Below are 18,408 nucleotides of genomic sequence, written 5' to 3' on the forward strand. Positions count from 1 at the left end.
TTGTACCTGACCACCCCCACCCGGTGGTTTAGGACCTGAGCTCCATCTGTCCTTTATTGGTCTTTTTGTTTTAAAATAGTTTCAGCGATTACCATATGTAACAGAAACCCAATCAATGGTAACAGTACTTATTCTGCAATGTGCCTTGAAAGGCTCAGCTTGAGTTCTTTCTGAAGTAGAAATCATCATCAATCATCATTCTCATTACCTGGTATGGCTACTGTTTGTTGAAAACTGGAAGATGCTGTCTTATCTCAAAGCCTTTGATAAAGTACCACAGAACCCCAGTGAGCGTAGCTGTTGTGTAGATCGCTGCGGTAATTGCCTTAACGGTTCAGATCCCTTTTAAGCTTTATTGGAGCCAATCATCCTCATGAACAATGATACAAGTATGAAGCCTCGACTTGTTAAAGCTCTTCCTACCAGGATTTGATATTTTCATTCATACCTATAAATCTGACATTTTGATCTGGCATTCATAGCGGCAGGTCTTCTTTGTTTCTCTGCTTCCTGCACTGCTAATATAAGGGCTAAGAACAGTAATGCATGTGTGAAAGCGCCGCTCTATTTCACGCATAGTTCAAACTTCCGAGTATGCTGTGCTAGGTGAGCGTTTGTGCCACTCCAGTTGATGCTTATTTTTTTGTACAAATGAGCCATTTTGTAAGCAAATAGGTGAACACCTTGTTTGAGCGTTGTTTCCAAGTGTGCCTGGTCATGCTCGCCTGCTGTTGGCTATGATTGGTGCTCTGTGAACACTTGACTTTAATAGGTTACAGCAGACGGTGCTGTTGGGTTTTCCAGCTGAGACGTTTTTGGGTCAGATCTTTTTTTTTTAAATAATTGCTTTGATCACAAATTAGGATTTCCACTTTCTCTTTGAGCACACACACACACACACACACACACACACACACACACACACACACACACACACACACACACACACACACACACACACACACACACACTCTCTCTCTCTCTTGTACCTGCTCGCACACTTTTTCCCCTCGTCCTTTTAAAGCTGACAAAAGGTTTGGAAGCGGAGGGGAAAAAAAGTGAAGCTCCATCAGCTCAAAGATTTAGCTGAAACTCAGTCTTCTTAATGTGCACGGCCACGATTTTAACCAGAAGCATTACTTTAGTGCTTAAGGATAAGGAGTGATAATCATGCTTTTACTGCCGCGTTAGAACAGTTAACCGTTCGTTGATGGGAATTAAGGCCAAGTTCTGCTCCCACTTTCTCCTACTGCTGGATACTTGCTGCTTTGGTGTAATACCTTCACCCTATGTCTGCCAACCAATCCAAATTCTGTCGTGTTTGCTATAGATTATTAGAGCTATGTGTCCTGTGTCATTTAAATGGACAGTTATAAAGGTTTTTTCAGTCTTTTTCAGTCTCTAAGAAGTAATCGCAACATGTTTGCAGAATCTGATCTGTGTGCAGATTTGTGGTAGAAATGTGTGATTTATTGTGGGGAAAGCTGCGATAACTTAATGTTACGTTATTGCTGAACTGAAAAGGCAGTAAGAAGGTATTTCTTTAGTATATAGACTTGCAAATAATTTGGAACTCCAAAGCTTCAGAGCTTATTTTTCTCATTTTAGACAGAGCTGAGTTTCCCCAGCGGAAAGTTAAGCCATTAAGGAACTGAAAAGTTTCTCTGCCAATTTAATTTTGTGAAATGAGATTGTACGGAGCAGAGAAGCTCTGATGCCTGTGCGCATTACTGGTAGGGACGGTGACACGTGTTCATTCACATTCAGTTCTGAACATGTTAGGGAAGGTTTTGGTTCAGGTCTGGCCTGAAAACTTTTAGAGAGTTTTCCATTCTGTTGTCCAGGAATGTGAAAATGAATAATGGCACAATAAAAGGTATGTTTATAGATTAATAGAGCTCCCTCAAGCAGGATGTTTAAGCAACATTTTAAACTAAAGACTCCTACATGGCAGTGTGTTCCTTTGTGCAGCTGTACTCTGAACGGCTGTACGCTGTGTTGAGAATATATTATTTGGAGGTGTGGAGGCTAAACAAAGGCTGAGCACTTCAGATCAGAGCTGATGATAAAATGAAACTTTAATAATCCCCACGGGGAAACTGGGGCATTGCTGAAGTGGAGAGAAGAGAGAAGCGGGAGAGCTGCAGAAAATAAATACAGCAGAGAAATATTCTCTATGGAGAGTGGAACAGCAACTGGCAGCAGTAGGTTAGAAATGTCATGTTCACTTGAATTCAACTTGAACATATGCTCAAAACATAGAGTCTATTCCATGTTTAAGCCCACATTTGACCAATTTGTTCATCTGATGAGGCAAATTTGAAGCGATGAAGTCATCAGATCTTTATTACCATTCATGCCCGGCTGTACAGCAGGTCGTAGCTTTCATTAGAACCCATCATGTGATTAGAATTTAATGGCCCGAGTGCTGAGAAGGCCGTCAAATTATCTTTATAGATCCCGTGGTTAAACTGGGTCTTTACATTTAAACACTTGTGAACTGAAGGTCATTGTCCTATTGGTCCACGAAGCAGAGATTAATTGTTTTTATCAGCCTTAACTAGATAAAGAGGACGTCACAAAAGGGAGGTTTAACAAATCTATCACGTAAAGTCTCCATCTTCCATCTACATTAGCCATCCTCTTTGCACACAAGCACTATACTTTAACCTCTCTTTTCCATCAGCTGCCGCTTTAATATGTTTCTATTGTCAAATTAAGCTTTTCTAAATAAAAATGTGTTAAAAGAGTATTACACCACCGGAAGCTTTTAGTCGGAGGTGGGTAAAATTTATAAATCAATAAACGGTTCAATTCATGAATAAAATGATAATCTAAACACAAAAATGATGAATTAATGAACTAATAAAAAATAGATGAATTCAGTTATTTTTATATTCAAACTATCTGAATTGAGGGAAAATAATTGGAGGAATAAAAGTATAATACATAATTGTATTCTGTAATATTGGCAAATGCTGCAGTTTTTATCCAATTATTATCCTTTTTCTTCCTCGTGGTCTGCTTACTGTTGAATAATATTACTTTTTGATGCTTGTCATATGTTACCAGGTCACATCTCATCCTGCAATCGAAGGGCTGCCAGATAGTAAATCCTCACACATTAGCATTCCTTATCATCTGCCATGTGGTTTATTCAAACGTTTTACATCTTGGGTATTCATTGGACGCTTTGAAATAGATCAGACATTGCGCTCTCAGGGCAGTGGGAGTTTCAATCAAGAAAAAATTGCGGGCATTTTCAGCCGCTACCATTTCCAGGGAAATTGCTTCCAGGTTTGTTTTCAAATGGAGATGAGAGACAATCGTACCTGGGATGTGCAGGAGCTGGTCTTTTCTATCAGAATAAGAGTGCTTCTGTCTGCTTTTCACTTTTCTGTGTGTAATTGTGGGCTGAATAAGGGGCTTTGGTTCTTGATGGAGGGGAAAAAGCTTTGTATGCTCTGATTGGGCCTATTGTAGACATTTTGAAGAAGAGAGAGGGAGAGAGAGAGAGAGAGCGAGCATGCTCACAACCAGACCTTATTTGGTAAACATATAAGGTTGTCTGTAGTATTATCTTATACTGTATGTTGTGGTTTTCATGGACCCAATGATTGCAGTCGTATATTGCAGACTGTTTAATCAAAATAACCTAGATTTATCACTGCATTTTTATAATTTTGCATTTAAACATTATTTTACATTTATTCAACCATCCTCTCTTGTTTCACCCATTGTCACCGTCACGGTATCTTGTAGTCATTTTAAAGCCAAACTCAGCACTGATGTGGAATGACTTTCTTCTGATTTTACAGTTCACAATGTCTTTGTTTCTCCCCGTGTGATAAGCAGCTGCCTCTGACTGATCCAGGCCGGCACACAGCTGCCTGATTGGATGCACCGGAGCGAGGAGAATAGTGATTTCCACACCTTCAACCACGTGTGCGCATCAGTGAGGAAAGAAAAAAAAATCTGTCTGTGCAACAGCACAGCAGCAAGTTTATCTGTGCTTTCCTTCAACGCTACACACAGAAAGACCAATACACACAAGTTATCTGAAGGAAGGAGGCTCCAGAAACAAACTACGGCCGATTAGAAAAGGAAAGAAGATTGCCTTTGATTAGCCCTTCTTAATTAAGTCCGTCGGCTGCGTGCCTGCTCCATCGCAAGCCCATCAACAATTCTGGGCCTGACTGGGAAATTAATTTAGCCTGTGTGTGTGTGTTCTTGCCTATGGTAGCCATTGAGTACCATAGGCATTCTACTAGCATTGTGGGGACATTTGGGAAGTGAGGTCATTTTGGTGAGTCCTCACATATTGTAAGGTGTGTTTGAGGGTACAAAATATCAGCCTGTGTGTTTGTCACTTGTTGTTGGCCCTTTTAAATTGATATGCATGATCCAAGGTCCCCATACATGATCAGAAGCCCGGTGCAAGAAGGGTGCACTGAATGATTGATAAGATGGCTGGAAAAAATTAGAGGAGAGATAAAAGAAAGACGTTGATGACAGGGATGAACAAAGGATCGAGGATGATTTTGAAGGTATAATAGTGTGAAGGGAAAGGATGAATGAACGTTGCATAATAAGAGGGGAGCACATGTGTTGGGTAGGAGGACGCAACAAAAAAACGCAATATTTCACAGACGAGGCAACAAAACCTGAGAGAAAGATGAAAGAAAAAGTAAAGGGCAAAGAACAAAGGATTGAAAGCAGGAGCTGGGAGTGATTTCCTAAGAAGATAAGATATGGAAGATGAGCCCCAATTTCACACTGGCCTGAGTGCCGCGAGGGGAGATCCACTTGATTGTGCATTAGTCCGGCTGCAGCGTGGTGCTCGCTCATGTTTCCTTTACCGCTGAGTCTGGCAGGACGTTCACTCCTTTTCCTTTTCCTTCTCCTGCCTGCCGAGTGCTCGTGGCTCATTGATGCAGAACGTGCTAAGAAGGAGCAGCATCAGTCAAGCGCATCAGTATTGCCATTGCTTTACTCAACATGAATCTCCCTAGTTGTTGACTTTTTCCACTCTGGAGTTGTCACATATGAGACTAATGCTACCTGGCCATTCAGGTCTTTCTAACGTGAGCCCATCCATCCATCCATCCATTCTCTGCCGCTTATCCGGGGTCGGGTCGCGGGGGCAGCAGCCTAAGGAGAGAATCCCAGACTTCCCTCTCCCCAGCTACTTCCTCTAGCTCATCCGGAGGGATCCCCAGGCGTTCCCAGGCCAGTCGAGAGACATAGTCTCTCCAACGTGTCCTGGGTCTCCCCGGGGGTCTCTTACCGGAGGGACATGCCCTGAACACCTCACCAGGGAGGCGTCCAGGGGGCATCCTGACTAGATGCCCAAGCCACCCCATCTGGCTCCTCTCAACGCGGAGGAGCAGCGACTCTACTCCGAGCTCCTCCCGGATGGCAGAGCTTCTCACCCTATCTCTAAGGGAGAGCCCAGCCACCCTACGGAGGAAGCTCATTTCAGCCGCTTGTACCCGGGATCTTGTTCTTTCGGTCATGACCCAAAGCTCATGACCATAGGTGAGGGTAGGAACGAAGATCGACCGGTAAATCGAGAGCTTCGCCTTTCGGCTCAGCTCTCTCTTCACCACAACGGACCGGTGCAGAGCCCGCATTACTGTGGACGCCGCACCGATCCGCCTGTCGATCTCCCGCTCCATTCTTCCCCCACTCGTGAACAAGACCCCGAGGTACTTAAACTCCTCCACTTGGGGCAGGATCTCCTCCTTTACCCGGAGAAGGCACTCCACCTTTTTCCGGTTGAGAACCATGGCCTCGGATTTGGAGGTGCTGATTCTCATCCCAGCCGCTTCACAGGCGGCGGCGAACCGATCCAGTGATAGTTGGAGGTCACGGGCCGATGAAGCCAACAGGACCACATCATCCGCAAAAAGCAGAGACGCGATCCTGAGGTCACCAAACCGGATCCCCTCAACACCATGACTGCACCTAGAAATTCTGTCCATAAAAATTATGAACAGAATCGGTGACAAAGGGCAGCCCTGGCGGAGGCCAACCCTCACCGGAAACGAGTTCGACTTACTGCCAGCAATTCGGACCAAACTCTGGCACCGATCGTACAGGGAGCGGACAGCCCGTATCAACGGGCCCGACACCCCATACTCTCGGAGGACCCCCCACAGGACCCCCCGGGGGACACGGTCGAATGCTTTCTCCAAGTCCACAAAACACATGTGGACTGGTTGGGCAAACTCCCATGTACCCTCGAAGACCCTGCTGAGGGTGTAGAGCTGGTCCACTGTTCCACGCCCAGGACGAAAACCACATTGCTCCTCCTGAATCCGAGGTTCGACTATCCGGCGGACCCTCCTCTCCAGTACCCCTGAATAGACCTTGCCAGGGAGGCTGAGGAGTGTGATCCCCCTATAGTTGGAACACACCCTCCGGTCCCCCTTCTTAAAAAGAGGGACTACCACCCCGGTCTGCCAATCCAGCGGCACTGCCCCCGATGTCCACGCGATGTTGCAGAGTCGAGTCAACCACGACAGCCCTACAACATCCAGAGCCTTAAGGGACTCTGGGCGGATCTCATCCACCCCCGGGGCCTTGCCACCGAGGAGTTTTTTAACTACCTCGGCAACTTCAGCCCCGGAGATACGAGAGCCCATCTCCAGGTCCCCGGGCCCTACTTCCTCACTGGAAGGCGTGTTGGTGGGATTGAGGAGGTCCTCGAAGTATTCCTTCCACCGATCCACAACATCCCGAGTTGAGGTCAGCAGCACACCATCACCACTATACACAGTGTTGACAGTGCACTGCTTCCCCCTCCTCAGACGCCGGATGGTGGTCCAGAACCTTTTCGAGGCCGTCCGAAAGTCGTTCTCCATGGCCTCACCGAACTCTTCCCATGCCCGAGTCTTTGCCTCGGCAACCGCCGTAGCTGCACTCCGCTTGGCACGCCGGTACCCATCTGCTGCCTCAGGAGTCCCACAGGCCAGTAAGGCCCGATACGACTCCTTCTTCAGCTTGACGGCATCCCTCACCGCTGGTGTCCACCAGCGGGTTCGGGCATTGCCGCCACGACAGGCACCAACCACCTTGCGGCCACAGCACCGGTCAGCTGCCTCGACAATGGAGGCACGGAACATGGTCCACTCGGACTCAATGTCCCCCGCCTCCCCCGGGACATGGTCAAAGCTCTCCCGGAGGCGTGAGTTGAAGCTCCTTCTGACAGGGGACTCTGCCAGGCGTTCCCAGCAGACCCTCACAACACGTTTGGGCCTGCCAGGTCTGTCCGGCATCCTTCCCCACCATCGGAGCCAACTCACCACCAGGTGGTGATCAGTTGACAGCTCCGCCCCTCTCTTCACCCGAGTGTCCAGAACATGCGGCCGCAAATCCGATGACACAACCACAAAGTCGATCATCGATCTGCGGCCTAAGGCGTCCTGGTGCCAAGTGCACATGTGGACGCCTTTATGTCTGAACAAGGTGTTCGTTATGGACAATCTGAGACGAGCACAGAAGTCCAATAACAAAACACCACTCGGGTTCAGATCAGGGGGGCCGTTCTTCCCAATCACACCTCTCCAGGTCACACTGTCATTGCCAACGTGAGCATTGAAGTCACCCAGGAGGACGAGGGAGCCCCCAGAAGGGGCACTCTCCAGCACTCCCTCTAAGGACTCCAAAAAGGGTGGATACGCTGAACTGCTGTTTGGACCATAGGCACAAACAACAGTCAGGATCCGTCCCCCCACCCGAAGGCGAAGGGAGGCTACCCTCTCATCCACCGGGGTAAACTCCAATACACAGGCACTGAGCCGGGGAGCAACCAGAATTGCCACCCCTGCTCGTCGCCTCTCACCATCGGCAACTCCAGAGTGGTAGAGAGTCCAACCCCTCTCAAGAAGACTGGTTCCAGAGCCCTTGCCGTGCGTCGAGGTGAGGCCAACTATATCTAGTCGGAACTTCTCAACCTCGCGCACCAACTCAGGCTCCTTTCCCACCAGAGAGGTGACATTCCATGTCCCTAGAGCCAGTTTGTGCAGCCGGGAATCAGACCGCCAAGGTCCCTGCCTCCGGCTGCTACCCAAAACACAATGCACCCGACCCCCTTGGCCCCTCCTGCAGGTGGTGAGCCCACGGGAAGGGGGTCCCATGTTGCCTCTTCGGGCTGCGCCCGGCCGGACTCCATAGGCAGAGGTCCGGCCACCAGGCGCTCGCCAATGTGCCCTGCCTCACATTTCACACTGGCTGAGCATGACAGGAGGGAGACAGGTCTCTCCTAATTACCAGTTAAGTGAGTCGGAATGTGATTGGCTCACTGTGAAAGCTGCCATGTTCCCAAATATAAAAGCCTCACCGCTGACAGGTTGTTCTGCAAGTTTCATAGTTTGAATACTATTAAATGTTTTCTCCTTCCTAGTATAGTTAAAAGTGATTAAACGCTCCAGCTTTGCTACAACTGAACAGCAAACTAATGCTGTTGACTTTTTGAGCTCACGGCAAAGTTGAGTTAAGGTCTAAAGGGTTATTTTTCCCACTGGCATGACTTTAAGGACATCGAACAGGCTTCTTTTGTTGCTTTTGTGTTTCTTCCACTGGATGTTCACTTGACCTTCCATTTCTGTATTTTCTGTCTGCCGACAGTCGGTAACATCAAGCATCAATGTAAGATTTTTTTTAGCTTTGTGCATTTTGAGGGGAAAAACATCAAGTTCACGATCTGCCGGGCAGAATAAACACATTAGAACAGGTCACCAAAATTATACCAATTTTGTGCCTTGCTGACCTTTGAATTCTTCTTTCAGTCAGACCACAACAATAAATCATCATGGGACTGCCACAAATGTATTGCTGCACTTTTGCAATGTAATTATTTGGTCCCTTTTCCTCCCTGCTGTGCTGCTTTCAGGTAAAATTTCCTGGACTCTTTCCCAACTTGGCAGCAAAAGACTTGCTTAATCCAAAAAGTCACAATGTCCGACACTTTAAAAATCATCTCGCTGATCTTTCAAACAACAGACAACTAAAAAGGTCACAGCAGTGGAGTCCTGTTGCTGCTGCGCTACATAAATCATCGGCCATCTTTGGCCATCCTAGACCGGTGTTGTGTTTTTGTTCGGCTTCGAGTGCTTCTCCTCTCTGTTGTGACTTCTCAGCTTGTGTCTGCAGAATGATGCATGTGCAGAGTTTGACACCTGCAGAGTGAGACGAGAAAGTGCAGTCGCCCAGTGAGTAACAGATTCTAGACAAGCGAGATGGAAACTCTAATGCACAAGTGTATCTGACACAGAGCGAGAGAGTGCAGTTCTCAGGTCGGCCTTCTGTCACCTTCAGATTCAGATTCAGATTTATTTATTGCCATTGTTCATGTAGTACACAGTATTACACAAGCTAGGAATTTCAACATAGAGAAGACAATAAACACTAGAATAAGATAAGTAAAATAAGACACACACATATATATATATATAAATAGTAACCTGTTTCCTGAATTACCTTAAGATTCTTCATTAGGATGAAGCATTGGCCTTTGAATTTGTGCGTCTCTTTTCAGTAAATTGGCTCCCTTTGGACAAACAGTGCTCATCACCATGGAGACTTGAGAGGTCTTAAACCCGGAGGATTCAATCTCATAGGCATGACGAACATCAGATTTTCCTGATTGGTCATCAGTTTTCCATATAAAACATTCATGTGTTTCTACTACATGTTTTTGGCCACCACAAAGGTTTTGAAACCTACGTGATTACGCAACAGTAGTTTTTCTCACAGCGCGTGCACGCGCACATGCACACGTGGATGTGCAGCTGCAAAAGTTTTGTTAGTTTTATAGACCAGCTGTCCAACTAATTACTTCAAGAGTGAAAACAAGTGTGCGACACACACACACACACACACACTTCCATACCCTTCTTTTGCCCTCCCATTATGGGGGTGTCATTAAAATATTAAAAGCCCATGAGTGTGACAGGGTGACAGGCAAAATAAATTAACCTTAAGGGGACACCACTGAAGCAATTTAGTGGCTCAAGAAGCAAAACTCAGCAGTCCTGTGTGTGTGTGTGTGTGTGCACACACAGGCTAAATCCACTTTTGGATTGTCCCCACACTGATTTATGTCTTTCCACAGTAAATGCAACAAACACACACACACCCTCTCTGCCTGCCCATGTGTGTTTGTGTACTATCAGTTTCAGGCTATTAGCTTGCTGACTGAGGTGTACAATGGAGCTCAGTGGTATTGGTGGGCTGAAGATAAGCCGAGGTGCTGTGCTGCTCAGCTCTTTGAACCAACTATGATAAGATGTTTCTGTCCTTCCGTATAATGTGTGTGGGCTTTTTCCTGTATCAGTTATTACAAAGGGTAGGTTATAAGTTTGACATCTGTGTTTATGTGTTAATAAATGCATCAGTAATCCACTTGCATGGTTAATTCAGAATTCACTACTGTCAGACTCATGCTGGCTGGCACTGGAACCACAGCAAATTTACAGCCTCAGTTGTCAGCAGAAGTGTGTGCAGTCAGTGCATCTTTATCGGTGTGTCTCTTAACGCAGAGTAGCCGCGTCCTCTGTTCCACCATGTCAACAAGAGCGCAGCCTTCAGTAATTACACAACTACTCTGTGTTCTGATTAAGCAACAGTCTACTGAAGTCTGCAGGGTAAATGTCCCTGTAAAACTGTGTCCTCCTTCGTGAAAGGACTATACCCGATAATCTGTTTGGCCTGCCATCTGTTCAGAATTACACAATTATCTGCTTGTATACCCACTGAGAACAATATATATTTTAATCAGGGTTGTCAGATTGATTAAAATGTGTTACCACATTAATTACAGGGTAGAATTAATCGTGATTAATCATATTCACTAATGTGACTGATAAATTAATATTTCTTCTATTTGCTGTTGAAGGAATAGGGCAACAAATGACAGATTATATGGATATATACACACACACACACACACACGTATATACACACACACACACACACACACATATATATATATATACACACACACACATATATTTATATATACTGTATATGCTGCGTACATACATGAACCTAGTGTTCCACCAGAACCTGAAAACCCAACCGGCACATAATTACCGGTAGTGTTGAGATGATTCCTCGATGAAACCTCCGTCCTGCGGTGTTCTTCTTGTTGTATATCGCTCATCTCTTCTTCCCTCTGTGCTCTGCTGTGCATCAGCTGCTTATGAGCTAATTGCGTTATAAAAAACATAAATCATCCCGCGTCGACGCATTATTTTAGTCAGCCATAATTTTAATATGCAATTAGTTGAGGAGAAAGTTCTAATCGTTTTGAAATGGCTAAATTGAAAATTAGCGTGTAACTTGGGTAATTACTAACACGGTGAGGTCCCTTGATTGTGTTAAAAGTTGTTTCTAGAAGTTATGAAAACCAAAAGAGGCTGCAAATCCATTGAAGCATTTAGGCTTACGAAACGATCCAGTAAACGAGGTTCCCACCAACGTTTGCACAGCCAGAAGGAACTGTGAGGGATTTGTGAATAAGCCAGTTTTGGGCCCGTTTACATCTCGTGATGTGCAGCTAAATGTGCGATAAATGCTGTATAGGTGTGTAAGAATCTTCCTTCGACTGGATTCACTTAGTCCATTAGCGCTCTGCCTGCTGGTGTTTTCCCTCCCAGTGCTCCTTCCATGTGTGTCCTGTCCTCCATCACTGCCTGCTTCACACTATCGGGTTTCACACACTTGCTGCAGGAATCTCTTCGTATTCACCGTCCGGCTGCATTATTTCTGAAATTCCTTCCAGAAGAGTCTCCACCACTTATATTTTCCTTTTCAACATACCACGTTTATACTTTATGTCTATGCGTTAGCCGTGTCACTGCCCAAGTTGAAAAAGCAATCCTCCCTCTAGCCACCTCTAAGAAAACTCTTCCGAGTCCAACTCTGCTGAGAGAACTTGATTAGTTGATGGTTAGGAACTCAGAAGCGCCGCTCAAGGCTCCGTTGAGATGACTTTAGCTGAGAAGTGAGCTACAGTGGTGCACAGAAACAATAAGCTCAGTCTGAACACCGACAGTGAACTCGGATATTTATCATTCTGATGGGAATATAAGGTTTCTCAGAGGGAAAACTCAAATGTATGTGAGTTATGGCAAGTCCATGGCAGGAGACACGAACCCGCAAACTAGCATCTTTCTGTAACTGTGTAGCTTTATTTCTGCTTACATAATCGGTGTTTTTATGGAAGGTGCATGAATCGCATCTACCTCTGTGTAATTAAGGGCTACTGAAATTCCTGGCCGAGCTGATAGTGTTTGTAGTAAAGTCCCGCCACTCCCTGCTCATTTTTTGTACAACAAATCATCAAACTGCTGGTGTCATCGAGGTCGAAGCCACGTTCATAATTAGTAGAGACTGTTCGTGGTAATTGATTTTGAATGCTGCTTTTCCATTCTGGGTAAACAGAGCGCTGTGGTCTCCCTCTTTTGTCTTGCAGACCTGTCATTGTTGCGGTCTTGTGAAGAACAGGCGCCGGTTCCACCAAATAAGTTCATGGGCGACGTTGAGGAGCTGGCTGCCAGCTACGAACGCAAGCTCATAGAGGTGAGTGCTGGTTTTTATTTATCATTTTATGGGTTGTTTATATTTTTCCCATTTGGTAGCAGTCGAATTCACACTGAAGGGACATTGTTGTGTAACAATTACTGTATATTTAAGGGGGAAAAGTCACAGCGCACACCTCCAGTGAGGATAACGGTTCATTCCTGGATCCGCCCTGTTATTTGACCTCTCATTAGAGTAAACAGGCCCTCTTTTCCACAAAGAACTTCTTCCAGTTTCTTTCAAGTCTCACAAACAAACCAGCTTACAGCTAACTCACTGAAGTTCAGGTTATTTGAACTTTCTGGGTGATCCCTGGCCTTGCGTGGTGCCACATGATGATTAATGAAGAGCTTTCATGGTGGAATAAGAGAGTTTGTGTAGTCTGGGGTTCATGCAGTAAGGTCTTCTGCTGGTTCCAGAGCTGGTTAAAGAGCTGTAGAGATTTTGCTGAAGATAAATTAAAGCAGTCCAAATTGTTACCCCATTAAAATAGAAATGAATCGTTTAGTCTGTCTGCAGCTATTTTCTAAACATCTTATCATTAAATAAATGTAGAAATACACAAGCATGACAGCATTGTCAACCTATGTCAATGAATGTTGGATGGATAAACTTTTCCAACACAAGTTAAGAGAAGAAAGTTTTAGAAAAGTTCCTCATAATTAATTGATCCACTGTTGTATTCCTTATATATCAAATAATCTATTCTCTGCTTGGCTGAACGAGGTTTAACTATTTATGCACACATGCTGTATGCACAGCACATTTTAAATGGTGTTTATTTATTTATTGTGCATTTGCCTGGCCATCAGGCTCAATCAATTTCTCAGAATGATTGTGGAGGTCCGGTGCAGGACACATTCTACTGTAGGCGGTCTCCAGGCCACTAATCAGGCCAGCGTCGATGGATTCCTTTAAACAAGCCAACAGAGAATTGCAATTTTCTTTTGGCTGAAAACATGTTGTTTCATACATATTGAATATTTTAAGTTGTGGAACTGTGTTGTAATATTTGTATTAATGCAGGATTGGGGCTATTATCGGTCAGCAGCATCACTGCACAAATGGCGCCGTTCACATAAGCAGGTGCTGTCACTCCTAATTCAGCTGCAGCAACTGAGACCAGAGCTGACCCTCCCGGGTCTATTGATTTTTGAAAATGTCACACCCTGAGCCTTGAGCTGACAGACACAATTAAATATTAGCGTGACCTCAGCCTTCATTAACCTGGGAAACACGCCTGCGTCTATGACCTCGCTCGGATATAAATTACAGATGCTAATGTGCCGTGTTGACTTTGTACTGTGTTCATATTTGAATCTGATCTCAAGACACACGGTGCTCTTTTCTGCCTCCTCTGTGTGCTCCGTGCACAGGGCAACAAAAAGCCTCAATAAAAGTAGTTCAAAGTCAAAGTGACAACTTTACCACAAGGCCATAAGATTCTTTTTACTGCGAATATCCCTAATTTAATGTGTTAGGTGGCACCTCAGTGCATCTACCAGTTCATGTTATTGTTGGTTTCTTTGTAAATACTGTAGGGCAACCTTTAGGAAATCCAATCCAAAAGTTGTTGCATTTCTTTAAGAGTGGTGAAATGGGCAGTGCAACGTTCAATGTACAAGGGTGACAGGTTAATGTTTACATCCCTCGCAGGGAGAGATGTAAACATCCGACTGTTGGTCGGAATCGTTTCACTTCAGTCTGCGATAAAATCCTAAATGTATCCTAGACAAGATAATAACTAACAGGAAACTCCAAAAGGTTGTTGTCACTGCCATAAAACCTACCAGCAAATGAAATCTACAATTGGGTATCCACAGGAAATAATTAATGTAATAAGTGGGAATTGTACTGCCACCATTAATCGCACATGCAAAGAACACAGCAGTTGTAAGATTTACATTTAAAAAAAAATAAAAAAATCTTTTTTTAAACTCCAATGTCTCCAATAGCCTATTTTCTGTGGTTTAGCCTGTCTTAGCGCACAGCTGCAGGAAAGGAGACAATGAGACGTTGTACAAGGAGTTGATGTGTAGAGAGGAAGAGGGAAGTGGGGAGAAACTCCATCTTGAGGTGACAGAGGTGCAGGTGTTTATTTTCAGCCTGAACACCTGATGCTTTTCTGTTGTTTGTGAGTAATAAAAACAAATTACATAATGGTCTTTTTTTTGCTTGTCGGCTGAGGTTTCTGGGAAACAGGACATGATTGATCAGGCAGCAGTGATGAGGAAAAGGTGGGCGCGGAGTGATGTAACACCTCTGTCGGTGCACCGGTCGGAAGGTTCCGAGTGGTATTTTAGAAATCCATTGTGAAGAAGTTGCTGGAGATTGTGCAGTTCCTCTTCTGTCTGCTTTAATCCATGTGGTCAGGCAAAATAATTTTGTAGCTCTTTTATGGATCTCTGTGGGTGGCCATTAAATATCTAAACTTTTCAATTCAAAGAGTTAGTTAAACTAAATGTAATTTGGGTTTACTGTAGAAGGGATGTCCTTCTGCTGCAAACGAAAGCCTATTTATATCGCAGTGTAAAGTTATCTGCTGAAGTAGTTGGTGTCTGACTCACTTCCAGTAAACAAGCAGACTCTAATCACTTTCAGAGTCTTGTGATTACGCAGTGACAGTTGCAAGAGCAGCTTTTTTTTTTTGTTTTGTTTTTGTTTTCCCCTGGTGTATTTTTATCACTGTTGTGTTCTTTTGGAGGATAGAGACGAGATATGGGTCAAAACTTCCAGTGGGATCGGAGATCCTCCCTTTGATCCACAAGCTCATTAATCAACCATAAACAACATCAAGAACAAGAACAACAATTACATGCGACCGACTCAGAATTTCCCCCCATCCAGAATGCAGAAGTTTAAGCGTTCTGTGCATAATGCCTGTCGTTTGCTGTTTAATGCGAGGGAAATGTGACTCGTGAAAACACAAAATACTGCATAATGCATGCTAACTCTAATAAGAATGCAGGTTATGCTACTTTGAAGTGCTCAGATATGAAGAAAAAAAAGGCGTTCAAAGTCTTGATTGGATTTTGTTTTTCTATTGTAGGAATTTTTAAAGATTGCTGTCTTCAGTTTAATGTCCATGTCCAAACATGAAGCAGAATTCATGTGAGGCAGCACGGTCAGAAAGACTTGGAGCCCTGAAGCACGACTGTGTGGCACACAAGAATTACTTTCCAAGGGAAACACTGCAGCAGAACCCAATAAAACTGAAGTCAACAGTGGCTGCTTTAATTCATTAAACGGTTACTTTTTAATTTACTTGTTCGTTTTTGTGTAAGGGCGGAATCTATTGTCATTCCGCTGTCTTTCAGCCCTGTCGGCATTCATGTTTATGAATGAAAGGCCAGACATTTGTGCGTCTGCACATCAGTTCTCTCTTCAGTCCCTACTGATGTAGTGCTGAGTAGGTTATAAGTAATTTTTCATTTTCAGGTGAATTATTCATTTGAAAGTCCTCCTGAAAAATCCCATTTTTGACCTTGATGTTTTGACTAAGATATACAGATATCCCCCCAGGGAGTCTTGTCTCCTGTCAGCCACAGTCTCTGGTAAAATAGGCAAAGATGAGGTCCACATATGAAGTAGATCCCAGCACTCAGTTGTTGAGGGTTAAAGATAAAGTCACTGTTGTCATGACCACTTGGCTCCGAATGACCACAACATAAACGGGGAGACCACGCACTTTAACAAAAGGATTTTAACAAAAAGGGATTTATTGAAAAAGTAAAGTGAACAGTCAATGGTAAAGGTGAAAGCGTGAGGTGCAACAGGGTATAACAGAATCCAACGAGGGTAATCCCAACGAGGCTTTAACAACGGGACAGGCACTCTCCAGTGGACGCGTTCGGCAAGGTTTCCAATTTCGTCCGGCAGCAGCTGACCCTCGGCCCGATCAGGCCCATCTCCGTCCGGAACACGGGTTTTTAAGCCATCACCTGGCTCATCAGGTTAATGAGCCACACCTGGAGTGGTGGCCTCCCAAACAGCTCCAGACAGCTCCATCTGCAGGCCAAACACAACACCAGACCAGGCGCAGCCAAAGACACCATTTCCCAAATATTAAACCCAGACGTGAGGCCACCTAGTGGGCCGTCACACTGTGCAGGTTTAGAGTTTGATTTCAAACATGGCTCATTCATGATGGTGTTTGTAGTTGCTATAAGTCATTGGTGTCAATGTTGGTCAACCTAGGTTCACTAGTATTGTGTTGATGTGCTACTGCTAGAATACATTTTGTCTTCTGGCCTGTCATTACATGTTAAAGTGTGAGAAAGTGACTTGATGCATTATAATCTCAGTCCGACCAAATGCTTCTAATGTGCGTACCGGGAGAACGTGCTATAAAGGAGGCTTTTAGTTCATGCAGCAGTGATGGAAAACACCAGAATTACCTCTGGCACACTGCAGTTTAACATTGTCATTTCAAAGTGATGCGAGTGCCCGTGGAGCATGCCGTGTGATGCGGCAGTGACAAAGAGCCCCGTCTGCACCGCAGGCTACATTTAGCCTCTTCTATAAACTCCCAACGCTGTTCTTTCATTGGTCCATCTGCCGCTCTTATGCGCTCACGCCTTTTAATTCATCTCTCTCGCACTCCGTTCCTACCCCTTTTCCCACCTTGGGTTAGAGTGGACCTCGCAGCTTGTGATGTCTATATCGGTCTATTCTCGCCCTCTTTTTTTCTTTTTCGTTTCCGTCTGAGTGGTATCCATGTTCAGTGCTGAAATGAGTAACGAACTCACATGGACACAAGCTGTGTTCATCTGTGCAAATTTCCAGTCTCAGCCTTGATTTCCTTTCAGAATTTAGCCAGTTTAACTTGTTAAAGCCAAAGTTCAGCTTTTATCCATAGAAATGCGTCGATAACCAAACTGTACCAATGAGTGTTTCCTCTAAATATGAACGTGCATGATTACAGGCTGTTTGGGTATTTTAGCTGCAGAAATTTGCATGCATGAATTAAATTGTTGCAGCAAAACTAAAAATAGTAGTTACAGATTTGAAGATGCGATGAAAACCGTCTAAAAGGAGATGAAGTACCCGCAGGAATAAATATTTTGGGCAGCTTTGATGGAGTTCAGGCTTCATCAGGAGGATGCCTCTTTACTTCAGACAGATTCACCACTGTCCCACCAACTGTCAATCAAATCATATTATCCACAATTAGACGTCCAAACATGAATATCAACCATCAATGCTTCGCACCATGAAGTGGTCAAACTTATTGGTGGTCTAATTATGGACAAATCAACAAAACGGCCTCCATCTTTAATTCTGGTCTGGTTCTTTTGAGCCAATTAACACAATTTATGTGGAATCTTTCTGACATTGCTCTTTAGCTACTATCTTTCGTTTGTAATCTTTTTCTTTCTTATATTTTGGCATGTGAGTGAGACTAAGATGACCCAAATTCTGTTCGTTTGAACTGGCCAGAGAAAAGGCCAGAAGGAGTTCACAGTTCTGCAACTAAATAGCAAAGGTTGCATATAATCACCACTGGCATTCCTGCCAGTGATAAATACAGAATACAGTGTGTTAGAATAGCAGTATGCACAGCCACCACATGCACATGCAGTGGTGCACATGCTGGCACACATATGCCTGAGAGTGAAAAACTGATTAGCTGCTTCTCAGTGAGAATTAATTGTGTTTCTTCATGCTTCAAATTAATTCCCTCTTTTATTGTGTTGCATTTAAGAGTTGTGGCGGTTAAATAAATTGAGTTGATGAATGGCTGGTGTGTTTCAGTGAGTGTCGTGTGTACATCGTTTTTAAAAAACCACATACTTTGAGGTAGTTCGACGGGCATCTCCT

General features: G+C 44.4%; 1 protein-coding gene across 2 annotated transcripts in view; it reads left to right on the forward strand.

Annotated features, from left to right (window-relative positions):
• snx29 (sorting nexin 29) overlaps positions 1-18,408 on the forward strand; it is an 82,031-nt gene that overhangs the window by 34,394 nt on the left and 29,229 nt on the right. For both annotated transcript variants that reach the window (XM_011604789.2, XM_011604783.2), the window contains exon 15: positions 12,482-12,588. In XM_011604789.2, the coding sequence (XP_011603091.2) occupies positions 12,482-12,588 (107 nt within the window). The remainder of the gene's footprint in view (positions 1-12,481; positions 12,589-18,408) is intronic.

Source organism: Takifugu rubripes, chromosome 1, assembly GCF_901000725.2.
Source record: "Takifugu rubripes chromosome 1, fTakRub1.2, whole genome shotgun sequence".
NCBI lineage: Eukaryota > Metazoa > Chordata > Actinopteri > Tetraodontiformes > Tetraodontidae > Takifugu > Takifugu rubripes.